We start from the raw sequence: 17061 nt of genomic DNA, 5'->3' as shown, positions 1-17061 counted from the left end.
GGACTGGCTGGCGTCACCTCTCCCTGCTTGTGGAATTCGGCTCTACCCTCCGGTGCAGCTCAGGCGCCCACACCTCCTTCCCTGTGGCTGTGGACCGCACTCTGGTCAACGATCCAGCCACAGTATGGCTGCCGTTCCATGCCCAGAGTTGGAAACTGGCAATTACTCAAGCGCCGCCGCCTTCTCTCCACGATCCCTCCTGGGCACTTGGGCTCTGTCCCGGGGTTTTCCATTTGGGAAACCGGGGCCTGGCGTCCCAGCGCCCGGTCAGTCACCGCGGCCGACTCCTCTCTTCTCCCTGCAGGATGGCACGGCGCCCCTGTGGATCGCGTCCCAGATGGGCCACAGCGAGGCGGTGCGGGTGATGCTGCTGCGAGGGGCCGACCGCGACGCTGCGCGCAACGTGAGTGGCTCCGCCCCCCTGCTGGGACGGGAGTGGGAGGTTGCCCTTCCCTGGGTTTCCTCCCCACCTCCACCTGCGCTGCAGCAGGAAAGCTAAGTCCCATTCGTCAGAAACAGCAGGTGCTGCTGGCTCGCTCTCCTCTTCTACCAGACTTGACTGCTGGACACACTGGGGAGGGCTAGAGTCCTGGCCTCAGGCCTGGGGGCAGGAGGGAAGAGTAGGCTGTCTTTGGGGATCGGAGGTGTCCCCCCAGCTGGTGCAGTGCCTCCTGCTGGCCCCTGGGTTTGGGGTCAAGCAGTGGACTCCATTGGCTGGGACTCAGAGTCCCCACCACATCCCCCATCCACCTGCTATCTGCAGGAGCCCCTGTGGTGTCACCCAGTTCAGCCTGGGTGCGCCTACTGGCACCATGCTGTTTGCTGTGGGTTTTCTGTGCCTGGCCTCCACGCACTTACATCAGCCTTGCTGATGACCCACCCGCCCTTGTCCTCATCTAAGTCCAGGAAAGGGAAATCAAGGTGTGCTCCTGTTCCTGGCCACCTCCCTGTCCTCCCTCCCGCCTTCTCTTCCTTCTCCCCACAATCGCTGAAGTCACAAAAGGAAAATCCCCTAATCCCATTTTGCTTCTTCCTGATGCCAGGTAAGCCCTTAAGGGCAGGCGGGTCGTCCTGTGGCTCCTGGAGACCTCTGTGAGCTGATCCTAACAAACAGAGCGATCTGTTTGTTAATGGAGGAGAAAGGGGGATTTGGAAAGTCTCTTCTGGAGTCCAAGGACGCTTGCAGAAGCCAAATATTAATTTAAAGCTGCCTCCTACAATCAGTGCATTCTTTTTCAGCAGATTTCAGTCTGCTCGCCGTGCACCCCTCCCCCAGCCCACACGCAGGGAAAGAGCCGCCTGGGGAGGGCAGAGAAGAGCAAGGGTGTGTGACATTTTAACACAGGAAATACAGTTCCACAATCATCTAAATCACTAAGGACAGGCAGTTTCTGCTAAGTTATGAGCGAATGTCTTTTTTTTTTTTGACAGGCAGAGTGGATAGCAGAGAGAGAGAGAGAGAGAGAGAGAGAGAGAGGTTTTCCTTTTTGCCGTTGGTTCACCCTCCAATGGCCGCTGCGGTAGGCGCGCTGCGGCCGGCGCAGCACGCTGTTCCGATGGCAGGAGCCAGGTGCTTCTCCTGGTCTCCCATGGGGTGCAGGGCCCAAGCACTTGGGCCATCCTCCACTGCCTTCCCGGGCCATAGCAGAGAGCTGGCCTGGAAGAGGGGCAACCGGGATAGAATCCGGCGCCCCGACCGGGACTAGAACCCGGTATGCCGGCGCTGCAAGGCGGAGGATTCGCCTATTGAGCCGCGGCACCGGCCAAGAGCGAATGTCTTTTTGCTCCATCAGTGGCCTAAAGCATGTGCTCCTGAAATTCCCCTTGTCCTTTACCCAGTGTTCTAAGGGACTGGAGAAGTAGGAATCCCCAGATGAAAGAGTTCTAGGATCATATTTATAGCCTAGGATCCTTCGTGCAGAATCCAATGCTTCAAATGCTCCCAGAGGCTCCTAGGTTGAGACCTGGCTGACCTGTGCTTAACTTACCCATCTTGCCTGCCCCTGGCAAGTGTCCTCCTCCCAGTTCTCAGCCGACACAGACTCGTTATTCATCCACTTGTGTCTTCCTCTCTCTGGCTGTACAGGACGGCACAACAGCATTGTTGAAAGCAGCCAACAAAGGGTACAATGACGTTATAAAGGAATTGCTGAAGTTCTCGCCTGCACTTGGTATTTTGAAGGTAAGACTTAAAGGGAAACGATACCCATTGGTAGAGGGAGCAGTTAGAGACTGGGAAGTCCATATCGGGAAGTACCGTAGAACTTGGGAGGGAATCAGCCTGCTTAGTTGGATCCTTGAAAAACATGGCTACAGCTTCTTGGTGCTGGAGATTCATGGGCGCTGGCAGACATGGAAAGGTGGGAAAAGGAGTGAGCCAGAGCCTAAGTAAGGCCCTAGTTTTCCAGAAAAGGAAAAATTAGACAGTATTAATGGAATGATTAAAATGGAAAGTAAACTGTGTTGACGTGTGTGGAGGCTTTGTGAAATCAAGGAAGAACAAACACTTGCATTCTTTCTCTTCCTTGTCTTGAGCAAAGAACTGCTGTGCTTTGTCACCCTCAGAGAAATTAAATAAGCCTCAGAGAAAGTCATTCTGGAAACCTGGGTCTTTCAGAAAGCAGAACCCCCCGGATTTCTTTTTAAGTCTTAATTATTTGGCATTGAAAGGTGTCTACATGATGGTATATATCAGGGTCTGCAGACTTGGTTGGTAAAGGATCAGGTAGTAAACATTTTAGGCTTTGCAAGGTCAGCTCTGCCATGATAACATGTAAGAAGACAGAAAAAAATACAAAAAAAAAATAGGGAATTGCATTCCCCAACCTTTTATTTATTTATAATAGCTTACATAAAAATTACTTATTTATTGTACCTGTGGAATCCTGTATTTTCACATACTGCCATACTGCAAAAATATTCTCTTAATCTGTTTTTAATCATTGAAAAACTTAGAAAAAATTCTTAGCTTACAGAACACATAAAAATAGGCAACTGGCTGGATTTGATCCACTGGCCTGGTTGGCTGATCTTTCATCTGTACACCCTGTTTTCTGTTTTTTTCTTTTTTTCCTAAGATTTAGTTACTTCAAAGGCAGAGTTACAGAGAGAGACCTCTTCCATCTGCTGGCTCACTCCCCAAATGTCTGCAATGGCTGGGGCTGAGCTGATCAGGAGCCAGGATCTTCTTCTGGGTCTCCCACATGGGTTCAGGGGCCCAAACACTTGGGCCATCTTCCACTGCTTTCCCAGGCCATGAACAGGGAGCTGGATTGGAAGTGGAGCAGCCAGTACTCGAATCAGTGCCCATATGGGATGCCAGCACTTCAGGTGGTGGCTTTACCTGCTACAGTGCAGGTCCCACCCATTTTCTTGAATATCTGCTCTAAATTGGCACAAAGGCTTAGCAGTCTGAGGGCTGTGCCCTCCAGTCTGTCACTGTGTGTAAAATCCACTTGGAAGACCCCAGAGGCATTTTGGGTACTTTGTGTCTGCTCTTTGTATTTTTGGACTCCATTCTTGCTGTCAGCTGATACAGAACTGCTGTTGTCTGTGTGTTGGACCTTCTCCCTTGTCCTAATGAGCTGCTTCTAATCTTCCATGAGCTTATAAGCCAGAAAGCTGCACTTGCTAAAATTGTTTGTAAAATAAGAATAAACTGTGTCTGAAATCGACCGCTATGAACAAAAGGAACAAGCTATAGAAATGGACTAGAACTGGCACCCATATGGGATGTCAGCACTGCAGGTGGTGGTTTTACCCACTTCACCACAGCACTGAACCCTGAATGTAATTTTTAAAAATATTCAGAAGGGAGGAAAGGAGAAGCAGAGAAATGAAACACACACATACCAAAGCCAAAATGAAGGGGCAGACAGAGATAAATATGAAAGTGGTAAGCCTAAATCCACCTGTATCATAAAAATACCAAATGTTGATGAACAGAAGACCCTAACTCAAAGTAGAAATTAAAGGAGTGTATTAAAAAAGCAAAACACAACTACATTCTGCTTCGAAGAGATGAGCTTTAAATATAAAAATATAGACGGGTTGAAATCAAATGAATGGGAACATTTTTGTTTGTTTGTTTTTAACTCATTTCATTCTTAGCCATGTTACAAATTGGCAAAGCGGATAGTTTGGTTAAGATTTAGGCATGTGAAATGTTAACCAGATTAGTGAATTACCAGACATATAAAAGCAGCTGTCAAAGGGGCCGGCACTGTGGCGCAGCAGGTTAAAATCCTGGCCTGAAGTGCTGGCATCCCATATGGGCGCTGGTTCTAGTTCCAGCTGCTCCACTTCTGATCCAGCTCTCTACTATGGCCTGGGAAAGAAGGAGAAAATGGCCCAAGTCCTTGGACCCCTGCACCCACGTGGGAGACCCGGAAAGAAGCTCCTGGCTCCTGGCTTCAGATTGGTGCAGCTCCGGCCATTGCAGCCATCTGGGGAGTGAACCAGCAGATGGAAGACCGACCTCTGTCTCTACTTCTCTCTATAACTCTGTCTTTCAAATAAACAAAATAAATCTTAAAAAAAAAAAAGCAACTGTCAAAACATGCTACATTGTTGGAATTTTTCTCTGGGTATGATAGTCTACTCTTTAGCAAGATTGGAGTTTTTAAAATTATGAATAATCAGGAAACTAGATTTGCACTTAGATACTACTACTTATAGACACATCTGCCTTCTGGACCTGATGCCATACAGCGCTTATTGATCTTATGTTAGTTTTGTTATAGTCTCTGCTCCTCCCTTCCCGGATCCAGCGCCATACTACGTGTAGCTGCTTCCTTATCGCAAGAAATATAGATCTCATAAACTGTGAACAGCCTCTCCTGTGCTGCAGCTCTGGCTGAGGGGCATTGCCGCCCCCCACATGCCCTTCCTCCCAAGCCCAGTCACCCCGTGGCTGCCCTCCTGCCCTCCTGGGTGGGCCGGGTGCCTGCAGCTGGGCTAGCAGCTTGCTCCATTGGCCAGCCAGCTCTTCCTCTTGCCTTGCTGAAAGTGGCACCGGAAGTGCAGAAACAATATGTGTTGTCCTTGAAAGGAAAAAATGTTTGGCATAGCACTGTTATTTTTTCTGCAGCACATTCTAAAGAATATAAACCAGCTGTGTGACCATAAAGTCATGGGCACCTTGGGCCGGAGTAATTGCTTCACTTGCAAAAGAATGTTGTCAGCTTTTTTTGTTGTTGTTGTTAAGACATGTAATTGGGGCCGGTGCTGTGGCTCACTTGGTTCATCCTCCACCTGCAGCGCCGGCATCCCATATGGGCACCGGATTCTGGTCCCGGTTGCTCCTCTTCCAGTCCAGCTCTCTAGTGTGGCCCAAGAGAGCAGTGGAGGATGGCCCAAGTGCTTGGGCCCCTGCACCTGCATGGGATACCAAGAGAAAGCACCTGTTTCCTGGCTTTGGATCAGCGCAGTGCTGGCCATAGCGGCCATTTGGGGGTGAACCAATGGAAGGAAGACCTTTCTCTCTGTCTCTCTCTCTCTCACTGTCTATAGCTCTATCTGTCAAATTAAAAAAAAAAAGACATTTATTTATTTGAGAGGCAGAGTCACAGACAGACAGAAAGGTCTTCCATCTGCTGGTTCACTCCCCAAATGACTGCAACAGCCAGAGCTGGGCCAATCCGAAGCCAGGAGCCAAGAGCTTCTTCCAGGTCTCCCATGCAGATGCAGGGGCACAAACACTTGGGCCATCTTCTGCTGCTTTCCCAGGCCATCAGCAGGGAGCTGGATCAGAAGAGGAGCAGCTGGGACATGAACTGGTGCCCATATGGGATGCAGGCGCCACAGGTGGATACTTAGCTTACTACTCCATGGCGCCAGTCCCAGTATTCCTGACTACTCAGTGTCCCTGACTCCGGACACTGTAGGAGGTGCAGATGTGACTTTGAGAAGTACCAGGAAGATAAGGCAGAGTCAGGCTCTGACGTGACGATGCTTCACTCAGGTGGTGCATGATGAGAGCCGCGCTGAGTGCTGGTGGCCGTGAGCACAGCCCTGACACGCACTGTCGTTTTCTTCTAGAACGGGACATCGGCGCTGCACGCGGCAGTGCTCAGCGGGAATATTAAAACAGTCGCGCTGCTCCTGGAAGCAGGGGCGGACCCGTCCCTGAGAAACAAGGTACCCATGTATTACATCTTTTCCCTCCATCAGGCCCCCTGTGCACAAAGACAGCATCCCCCTAGGCGGTGATGGGCATCTCTGTGGCTCTCAGTCACCTGTTTGTTATTCTAACAAAATACCCGAGGCAGACACAGGTGTAGGAGTCTCATCTGATGGTGGTCTCCTTGCCGGCAGAGTCCCAAGGCCGCCCAGGGCATCGCGTGGCAAGAGACAGGCAGCATGCAAGCCCATGCCCGTGATGTGGGGACTCTCCCCTCATGACCTTATGTAGTCCTAACCACTGGAAGAGGCCCCACCTCTAAACACCATCGTCAGATTGCATTTCCACCCTTGTAGTACCATACAATGCGGAGGAAACCTTAGCGGCACTCAAGTGACTTCCAAACCACAGTGCTGGCTCCAGTCACTGTCTTCTTTGTGACACAGAGCAAGGGCATGCAAAGTTGCTAGTAACGGGTTACTCGTGAGTGGTGCATTTAGACCAGGGAATTGTTCTTCCAGTGGTTTTCATTTCACGGCGGGGCAGCCTCCTGGCAGGGGTGAGGAGACAGGGGGATACTCTTTGTGGGCAGTAAGTATTATTGTTCTGTCAGTAAACATGTGCCCGGAAAGTGTCAAAGTTCTGATTGTTGACCACTGTCCCTGGAGATAGATGTTCATATCTTGAGAATTGCTTGTGCTATATCTGGTGACTTTACCTTTGTTTCTTTTTTTTTTTTCTATTTATTTTTATGTTTTATTTAGTGATTGATTTTATTTTTTTAACTTTTATTTAATAAATATAAATTTCCAAAGTACAGCTTATGGATTACAGTGGCTTTTTCCCCCCCCATAACTTCCCTCCCACTCACAACCCTCCCATCTCCCACTCTCTCTTTCCCATCCCATTCACATCAAGATTCATTTTCAATTATCTTTATATACAGCAGATCAATTTAGTATATATAAGTAAAGATTTCAACAGTTTGCACCCACACAGAAACACAAAGTGTAAAGTACTGTTTGAGTACTAGTTATAGCATTAATTCACATTATACAACACATTAAGGACAGAGATCCTACATGAGGAGTAAGTGCACAGTGACTCCTGTTGTTGACACTCTTGTTTATGGCATCAGTAATCATTGAAAGACGTCCATGCCACTGCTGTGGCATGGATTTATAGTTCTAAATCCTTAGTTGACAGTGAACCCCAACTTGGAGGTAGGAGGATGCACAATAGCAATGGAAAAAAATGACTGTCATTGTGCGTCCTCCTACTGACTTAAGCTGTCACATACACAGACTGAGGGACAGGAGAGTAGCCTGGAAACGGCCTTGAGAAAGCACCGAACCGCCCACTCCGGGAGAAGATGTGGAAGGGGGCTTATTAATAAGAGAAAGTATGAAAAGCAACTTTCACATACTCTGAGTTTTTATAAGCATCTATTACTGTGTCAAAATTCTAAAAATAAGAACAAAAACATAGTATCTCTTGACCTTTTGGAAAGAAAGAGTTAAGAAGTGCCAGTTAAACAGTGTGCCAAGGCCAAGGGTCACTCTTCTCGTTTTATGCAGTATATAGAAGTATTATTTCCCATTCTTGCCTTTCATTTGCTGGAAGATAACATTTCTGCCTATCTCTTCCTGAGATACTTGGATTTGTTTTCCGTGAGCTGACCTCATGGTGTGATCAGCAAGCCAAAATCACAATGGCCTTTCTTTCAGATGTTATCGTTAGACCTGGTGCACAGACTTCCCATTTGCTGGTGAGCTGTTCGGTACCGAATTAAGGCAAGGGGGCAACGATAGAATCTTTATACAGAAACTAAACAACGCAATTCCTTTCCTTATGTGTCTCCTAGAGAAATGGAATAACAATCAACAGTAATGGTTATGGGTCATTTTCACTGGGCAAAATGCTGGTCTTTGAGTCCTTATTAAAAGTACTTGAATACACATGTGGGCATTCACAATAGAATCTCATGTAACAGAAGCCATGAAAATCCTAGATGTGGCTGGGGGAAGCCCCCACATATGGAGCAGCCGCACCATAGAAGTCAGCCTCTCCAGTGGCAGTGCCAGAAGCAAAGGGGTTGGGAGTCCAGCAGCCACCCAGGGCTCCTAACGGGCTGTCTTTGGCCTCCATTCATTCATTCCTCCAGCACTTACTGAGCACCTACTACATATCACGTGCTGTGTTCTGTTCTGGGAATACAGTGGTGGACAGGATTCCCAGAGTCTGCTGTCATGGATCTCAAAGTTTAGTGGGAAGAATAAAGACAGATCAGCAATTGCAATGTAGAGTGGCAAGAGCTATAAGCAGGAAAGTAAAGAATGCTATGGAAGGTTCCCCAGAGAAAGGGACGTCTTAGCTAACACAAAAGCACTCTTCCACTCCCAGAGTTCCAGGATTTTGCTCTAGGGATCAAGGCAGAGGCCTGAGGAGGGCAGTGACCAGTGGCCCCAGTAGGTTTCTCTCTCTATATAGCCATCCCCGTGAGTACTGGGACCTTTTGTTCTCAGTACCCTCAACTGAGTTCTCAGAACATACTGTCTTCCAGGAGCAGTGGAGAAATGGACTGGTTTGATGGCATCGTGTCATAGCCATGGATCTCTGGTTCTGCTCCACAATGAACAAGATGGCCAGTGGGGGCTAGCCCAGGGCACTAGTCATCAGAACGATACACACAACCTTGGCAACCTGCGAATTCAGTGAGAGCAGAGAATCGAGACCGTGTTTCTAGAACTACATGGATGATGCCCACAGTGGTGATGTGATTGACCCAAACTTGACAACACAGTTCAAGGGGATGAAGCTCTTGGTCAGACAGCAAAGGATCCCGACGCCCACGGAGATGGACACAGAAGGCAGCCAGTTAGCAGTTGGTGGACAGCGACACCTCTCAGTCCCTTCTTCCTCCTGCCTGCCTGCCACCTGCTCACCATGGCCCCATGTGCTATGTGAACAGCTCAGTCCTTCCTCAGGGTTTACTCTGAGACAGGATGAGGCTTAGGGCTGTTTGCCAAGAGCATTTCTCTGCAGGCCCAGGCATTAGTTATGCCTGTACAGTGTCTGACCCTGCAGGAACTAAGCCAGTTGTGGAATTCGGCCCATCCAAGGGCCTCTGATCTAGGGTAGCGTAGCGTAGCAGTTTCCTCTCGGATTCTATCCAGCAGCAACATCAAGAGCCCCATGTGATGGACAGGGATGCAGCCATAGGACGTGCTGCATAGCAGGCCCCTGTGACAAATCCGTAATTCCTAACAAGGGAGGTCCCAGCCAGCAGGTGGGGCACAGGGAACAGGATCCAGCCTAGAAGGTGGGGATCTCAGGAGTTTCACTTAGGACCAAGGTCCAAGATAAAGCAGCTGGGGTTGACTGCAAGAGGAAAAAAACAATATGCAAAGTGGCTAATTGCACAAGGCCTCTCCCTCATCCTGTGTACCTTTTTACCCTCGAGTGGCTTCCCCTGAAATCCCCAGAACATCCTTTGGTTCCTCTATAACTGCATGATCCGTGGACCCCTGAGGGTCTGTAAGAACTGTTCAGGGGATCAAGAGGTCAAAACAGTATTCTTGATACAAGTTGATGCTCACGTGGATTCTGCTGCATTCCAAATTTCAGATTTTCAAATGAGGGCTAGTTAACCAATAAAGTCTATAGAGATATTCCCAAACCCAAAACAATCTCTGAAATGTGAAGCAGTTCTGCTCCCTAACATTTCAGTTAAGGGATGGTCAACTTGTCATACAAAATTGTTATCTGCTTGTCCCACTGCACTGACATTTGCGCTAATGGCTCAGAATGGTGGGTGCCACTATTGGTGCCTTTAGCCTACACCAAAACAGGGGCACCAGTCTGTACTGGCAGAACATTCTATAACCTTCATCCATTATTTTTTTACAATTGTTATCAGTTCTTTTACAAAAATACCAGTTTTACTCAGGGATGTCTTTGATGAAGCAGTAGTTAAGTCTTCAACCCTTGTTGCACATTTTTCTTCTTCTTCTTCTTTTTTAAGACTTTATTTGAGAGGCAGAGTTACAGACAGAGAAAGGAAGAGAGAGAGAGGTCTTCCATCCACTGGTTCACTCCCCAAACAGCTGCAACGGCTGGAGCTGTGCCGATCCAAAGCCAGGAGCCAGGTGCTTCTTCCAGGTCTCCCATCCGGGTGAAGGGGACCAAGGACTTGGGCCATCTTCCACTGCTTTCCCAGGCCATCAGCAGAGAGTCAGATTGAAAAAGAAGCAGCTGGGACATGAACTGGCGCCCATGTGGGATGCAGGCTTAGCCTACTCTGCCCCAGCGCCAGCTCCCGTTGCACATCTTTCTAGTGTTCTGTTTGACAAAAAGGGAAGTGTGAGTACAGTGCTTCTGCTGCATACTGAGATATGGTGATCACCCCAAGAAATAGCCCTCATGTGGGTGTTTGACTTGAAAGCAAACCAGCCCTGTTTTTCACAGAACCCCATTTTTATTTTAAAGAATGCCTCATCTCTACCACTGTGAGCTTAACAGCTTCCCAATACTTAAAGGTTTTTCTGATGAATTGGTGGAAATATATATTAAATGTGACTTTTTGGTATTGCAGGATGAGTGTCAGCATTTGGAAGATCCACATAACTCAGTGATGTAAATGAGCAGTACTTGATGTTACAAGTCATGCCTTGACAAAAAATCCAATTATGCATGGATGGACCTGTGGATTTCATTATAACAGAGGGCAAAAAGTACCCAAATGTGGTTTCAGTCTTATTGTAATTAACCTTGTGGTTGCACGTTTGGCTTAGAGGTTAAGGCACTGGTCAGGACATGTGCATCCCATATAAGAGTGCCTAGGTTCAACTTCTGGCTCTGCTCCCAACTCTAACTCCCTGCTCACGTGCACCCTAGGAGGCAGCAGGTGATAGTTCAAGAACTTGAGTCCCTGCCACTCCCACCTGGATTGAGTTCCCAGCTCCCAGTGTTGGCCCGGCCCAACCCCAGCTGTTGCATGTGTTCAATGCGTTTAATTGAATTAGTTGAGCATTAGTGATGTTGAGCAAATGTGTTTTTTAAATATTCTAATTCCTAGGCTGGCGCCGTGGCTCACTTGGCTAATCCTCCACCTGTGGCGCCGGCACCCCAGGTTCTAGTCCCGGTCAGGGCGCTGGATTCTGTCCCGGTTGCTCCTCTTCCAGGCCAGCTCTCTGCTGTGGCCCAGGAAGGCAGTGGAGGATGGCCCAAGTGCTTGGGCCCTGCACCCACATGGGAGACCAGGAGGAAGCACCTGGCTCCTGGCTTCAGATCAGCGCAGCGCACCAGCCATAGTGGCCATTTTGGGGGTGAACCAATGGAAGGAAGACCTTTCTCTGTCTCTCTCTCTCACTATCTATAACTCTACCTGTCAAAAAAATAAAATAGGCCGGCGCCGTGGCTTAACAGGCTAATCCTCCGCCTTGCGGCGCTGGCACACCGGGTTCTAGTCCCGGTTGGGGTGCCAGATTCTATCCCGGTTGCCCCTCTTCCAGGCCAGCTCTCTGCTATGGCCCAGGAAGGCAGTGGAGGATGGCCCAAGTGCTTGGGCCCTGCACCCGCATGGGAGACCAGAAGTACCTGGCTCCTGGCTTCGGATCAGCACAATGTGCCGGCCGCAGCGGCCATTGGAGGGTGAACCAAGGGAAAAGGAAGACCTTTCTCTCTGTCTCTCTCTCTCACTATCCACTCTGCCTGTCAAAAAATAAAAAATAAAAATAAAATAAAATAAAGATAAATATTCTAATTCCTAGTAAGTTAAAACTCTTAATGAAGAATGTAAAAAAATTTAAATTTTTATTGATTTCATTTTATTTGAAAGATAGAGACAAAGAAAGATCTTCCATCCCTTGGTTCAGTCTCCAGATGCCTGCAATAGCCAGGGCAGGACTAGGCCACAGCCAGGAGCCCAGAACTCCATCTGGGTTCCGGTAGGGAGGCAGGGACCCAACTCCCTGAATCATTGCCTACTGTGACCCCGGGTGTGTGTTAGCAGGAAACTGGAATTGGAAACAGAGCTGGGACTTGAAACCAGGCACTCTCATATGGGATGCAGGTGTCCCAAAGAGCATCTTGACTACTGTTCCAAACACACACCCCAGGAGTGCACAGTAATTTTAAATCAAAGACCAATAATCTGGGAACCACTGCCCCACTGGATCTATTGCCTGGGGTAGAGATCAGCTCATTAAATGCTTAAATAACATGTCTCAGCAGCAATATGAAAAGAAAGGACTTACAGTAATGCTGTAAGTGGAAAGTTTTAGTTCCTTCCAAATATCTCTTATGCTCTGGATGCTTCCTGTCCTTGACTTCTTAGCAGAAGACACCTGTTCTAATACCGCATGTTCTCATTTACACGTGGCCACTGAAAAAGTTGGTTTCATAGAAGTAGAAAGTAGAGTAGTATTGTTAGAGACCAGGAAGTAGGAGAAAGAGGGTAGGAGGAAGTTTTAGATAAAGGTACCAAAATACAGTTTCACTGGAGGAATAAGTCCTGCTGTTGCACAGCACAGTAAGGCAACAATCGTTCACAGCAATTTATTACTTTTTTTTTTTAAAGACAGAGTTAGAGAGAGAGGTAGAGACAGAGAGAGGTCTTCCATCTGCTGGTTCACTCCCCAGATGGCTGCAATGGCCGGAGCTGCTCCAATCCGAAGCCAGGAGCCAGGAGCTTCCTTCGGGTCTCCCACGTGGGTGCAGGGGTCCAAGGACTTGGGCCATCTTCCACCGCTATCCTAGGCCATAGCAGAGAGCTGGACCAGAAGAGAGCAGCCAGGACTAGAACCGTCACCCATATGGGATGCCGGCACTTCAGGCCAGGGCTTTAATCTGCTGGGCCACAGCGCTGGCCCCTATTACATATTTTATAAAGAATTAGAAGAGAGGAATTCAAAGGTTCTCAGTACAAAGAAATGATGAACATGTAAGGAAATGGAAATGCTGATGGCCCTGATTTGATCATTACACATTGTATACATGTATCAAATGATCACAGTGTACTCAATAATTATGTAGAGCGTAAAAATAATAGGGGTCAGCATTGTGGCACAGTGGGTTAAGCTGCACCTGCGACTCTGGCCTCCCCTTAGGGGTGCCGGTTTGAGTCTCAACTTGGTTCACTTCCAGTTCAGCTCCCTGCTAATGCTCCTGGGAAAGCAGCAGAAGACAGCCCCAGTGTTTGGGCCCGTGCCACCCATGTAGGAGAACTGCACGGAGTTCCAGGCTCTTGGCTTTGGCCTGGCCCAGCCCTGGCTGTTGTGGCCATTTGGGGACTGAACCAGCAAATGGAAACTCAGTCTCTCTCTCTCCCTCTCTTCCTTCTGCCTCTCTCTCTCTCTCTCTTTCTCTCTCTCTGTCTCTCCTCTCTAACTCTGCCTTTCAAATAAAATAAGTCTTTCTAAAAATATTTATTACAAATAATAATAAATTAGAATAGGGAAGAAAAAAGAATCCTGTCTTGCATTGCTTCATACAATGACTTTCAGACCTTTGGATAAAGTATGATATATGCAAGTGCAGTGTGTTGCTGTTGCCATTACAGGCATTATGTTGGACAGACCACCTCATATAATGTACTAATTAAATTTAAGGGGGTCACACGTGTGCTGACCAGTATATACAGAGTATGGTCGAGATGTACAGGCGGTGTGCTGGAAAGAGGATATAAGGATTAACAAGATGTTGGGCCTCCAGCAGACTGCGTCCAGTATGGGATCTGACTGGATAGAAGAATAACTCTAACAATGAGATGAGAAAGTAATGGGATATTTATACATTGCAAGGAGACTTTTCACGACTTAACACCGAAGAGTGAGTCATGGGGCTCATTCACTAGTGAAGAAGGTAGTGTGGCTCAGATGCCCTGTGGGTGCCCCAAAAACCACCCCAGATGCGGGGATTTGTTAACACCCATCTTCTCTTCCTCCAGGCCAATGAACTTCCGGCAGAACTGACCAAAAACGAACGCATATTGCGCCTGCTGCGGAGTGAAGAAGGACACAGGAAGAACTAACTTAGCTCCGTGCCTGATGGAAAGATAGAAACCTTAACCGCATCGTTCACCAAGAAATTCCTTTTCAAACAGTGTAAGGGGTTCTTTTAGGAAAGACATGCCCACCCTGTGGGTCCCTGACCAAGAAGAGCTGGGCTTTGTGCACTGGGTCAGGAGTGGAACAGCTCAGGGTCCCTTTCCCCTCCCGGAACGTGGGCTTCTTGGACACTGCCCGGTGATTCGGCCGTGGTTGCCCTAGCGCATTCCTGGATCCACAGATACTTCTGTTCAGTTATGTTCATTGGGGTCTCTCGGTTACCAGTAAGATGCACAAGGTTTTCAGCACCAAGCAAGGAGACAAAAAGCATTGAACGATTGGCCTTTAATGAGGTGATGCACTTTTGCTTTGGTGTTAACATGTGTATTCTTCTAGAACATACAGACCCGTCCTGTTTTACATAAATTTCTGTGTGTCACTCCCATGTAAAATGTTTTCTGCTACCCAAGACCAAAGCCAGAAGTACAATGAATCAGTGATATGTCAACACCTGTTGTTAAAAATCTGCTCTGATATCCCAGCGTATGCCAGTCAAAGACGGACCACTGAACTACAGAGAAGACAAACTGCGTTTGTTATTTGATCCTCACCTCATTCCTGACACGTAAAAACCATTCTTACGTTGAGTCAGTATCATAGGTATGTCAGGATACCAGTAGCAAACTCAGAAATTCAGTAAATTGCACACCACAAGAAATCTGTGTCTCTTTGCTTTTGTTTCTGTCCCTGGGCGTCTGTATCCCATGCCACAAGCAAGTAGACCTCATGTGCTGTGGCATCTCTGGGATCTTGAGCTTCTGGCACTGCATCACTTCGTACAGTGCCATTGAGATCCTTGGCTGGAATAGGATCCATGCAAGTGCAGGGTGTTGCTGTTCCTGCTGCAGGCATGCAAGTAATAAAAGACTGTTAGTGTTTCATAAGTGTTTACCTCTGCATGTTCTTGGGTTGACTGATTCCAAGAAAGAATGCTGAGAGTTACTGAAATATTCCTTTGGGGGGGGCGGTTAAATTTGCTGTTCAATGCACTTTATAATCAGTGGTGTCTAGCGGCCTCAGTGCCTAACTGCATACATAAAAACTGCACCTTCCTTCTGTACTCTTGCATAAGAAACACGGACAGCATCTCTGTTACTCAAGCTCACCTTAGCTTTCTTGCTCACATTCTGTTCTGTTTCCAGCCAGTGTTCTTCGTGAGCACATGTTACCCTAAAGGGAAATGCTATAATCCCCAAGTAATTGTTGTTTAACCAACTTGCAGTGGTACTAAAAGCATTGTTTGTAAATCAGTAAATCATAGATTATAATTTTGGAAAGTGGAAGTGTTCTCTTAAAATATGCTAAGATTGATTCCACAGGACGTGGGCTTCTTTTGATCAGTAGCCCAAACAAAGCCGGTCCTGGGCAACCCACAGCCTTCAGCCTGATGAGCTTTGCAGAAATCCTGCCATCTAATTCCAGGATGGAAGACTAGAAAGCTCTGTTTCATTACAGCATCCAGCTGTAAGCATTTTGGTAGCTAAAAGTGCCAATTTCCTCACTGACATTCTTTGATTCAGCAAAGTTGTACAAATACATGTGTTTTCGCTTATGGGAATTTCAGAAAGCAACATTCATTTAAAAGAGGAAAATAAAGTGGCCTTAAATGTTTGATATGTTTCCCCTTAGTCCTAATGCTAAAAACAGTTGCTTATTATTGATATAAAACAACAGTGCTGCAGCTCCTGATGAGTTCCAGAAGACGAATGGGGTGAATGACAAAGTCAGTGTGTTTCACTAAGACTTGTCATCAGCTTGGTATTTAAAGCATTTGAAGTGGACGATGTTCTTAAACAGTGGTAGGGGCCCCAAGAATGAGGCCAGTGGCTTTAACACCGTTTAGTGGAGATCTTCTTAGTGCAGGTATGAGGCGTCGAGCTAGAAGGATCATTTCTGATCTAGGCAAGAGTATAATTTTATCCACAGCAGGAAAGGAGACTGATCACTTTTCAAAGGCTGAATGAGGGTCTGGTATTTTAAAACTTGCCTTTTAGTTTGAAAACAAATAGATGATTTTTATTTAATGTTCATTTAATTCACAGTTCATTGGCTCTACATCCTCAGATTCAAAACTAGCAATTCCTATGCAAATCGTCTGCTTAATTGAACTACAAAGGTTTTTCATTACATTCACTTATTTGCTGACACATGCCATGTTATAAACCAAAATAAAGTTGATATATTACCGGATTCGCATTTGCTGCTTTTCTTAATGTTTTTTTAAAAATTCTAAGATTATTTACTTATTTATTTCAAAGGCAGAGTGGCAGATAGAGAGGGAGATACACAGAGAGAAATCAGTCTTTCATCTTCTGGTTCACTCCCCAAATGGCCACAATGGCTAATGTGGAGCCAGGCCAGCCAGGAACTCCATCCAGGTCTCCTACATGTGTGACAGGGGCCTCTTGGGCCATTGTCTGCTGCTTTCCCATGCACATTAACAGGGAGCTGGATGGGAATCAGAGAGCCAGGACTTGACAGAGCTCTGATTGATATAGGATGCCAGCACACAAGTGGCAGCTTAAAACACTGTGCCACAACACTGGCCCCTGCTGTTTATTCTTATTGTTATTATCATTATCATTATTATTATTATTGGCAGAGAGAGAGAGGTCTTCTATGTGATGGTTCACTCCCTAGATGGCCGCAGTGGCCGAAACTGTGCTGACCCAAAGCCAGGAGCTTCTTCCAGGTCTCCCACACAGGTGCAGGGGCCCAAGGACTAGGTCCCTCCTCTACTGCTTTCCTAGGCCATAGTGGAGAGCTGGACCAGAAGTGGAGCAGCCAGGACTTAAACCGGTGCCCATATGGGATGCCAGCACTGCAGGAGTT

The 17061-nt window shown here is 47.3% G+C and overlaps 1 protein-coding gene across 2 annotated transcripts in view; it reads left to right on the top strand.

Annotated features, from left to right (window-relative positions):
• Positions 1-16413, top strand: part of ANKRD29 (ankyrin repeat domain 29) — a 56991-nt gene extending 40578 nt beyond the window's left edge. Inside the window, exons 7-10 of one of the 2 annotated variants that reach the window (XM_062201476.1) lie at positions 305-403; positions 2087-2182; positions 6040-6138; positions 14070-16413. In XM_062201476.1, coding sequence (XP_062057460.1) covers positions 305-403; positions 2087-2182; positions 6040-6138; positions 14070-14153 — 378 coding nt within the window. In that variant the 3' untranslated portion in view covers positions 14154-16413. The remainder of the gene's footprint in view (positions 1-304; positions 404-2086; positions 2183-6039; positions 6139-14069) is intronic. The other variant, XM_062201477.1, reaches the window with a different exon arrangement.
• The last annotated feature ends 648 nt before the right edge of the window (positions 16414-17061 follow it).

This window comes from Lepus europaeus, chromosome 9, assembly GCF_033115175.1.
Source record: "Lepus europaeus isolate LE1 chromosome 9, mLepTim1.pri, whole genome shotgun sequence".
Taxonomy (NCBI): domain Eukaryota; kingdom Metazoa; phylum Chordata; class Mammalia; order Lagomorpha; family Leporidae; genus Lepus; species Lepus europaeus.
The sequence above is the reverse complement of the archived record's forward strand: the minus strand, read 5'-3'. Positions and strand labels throughout refer to the sequence as shown.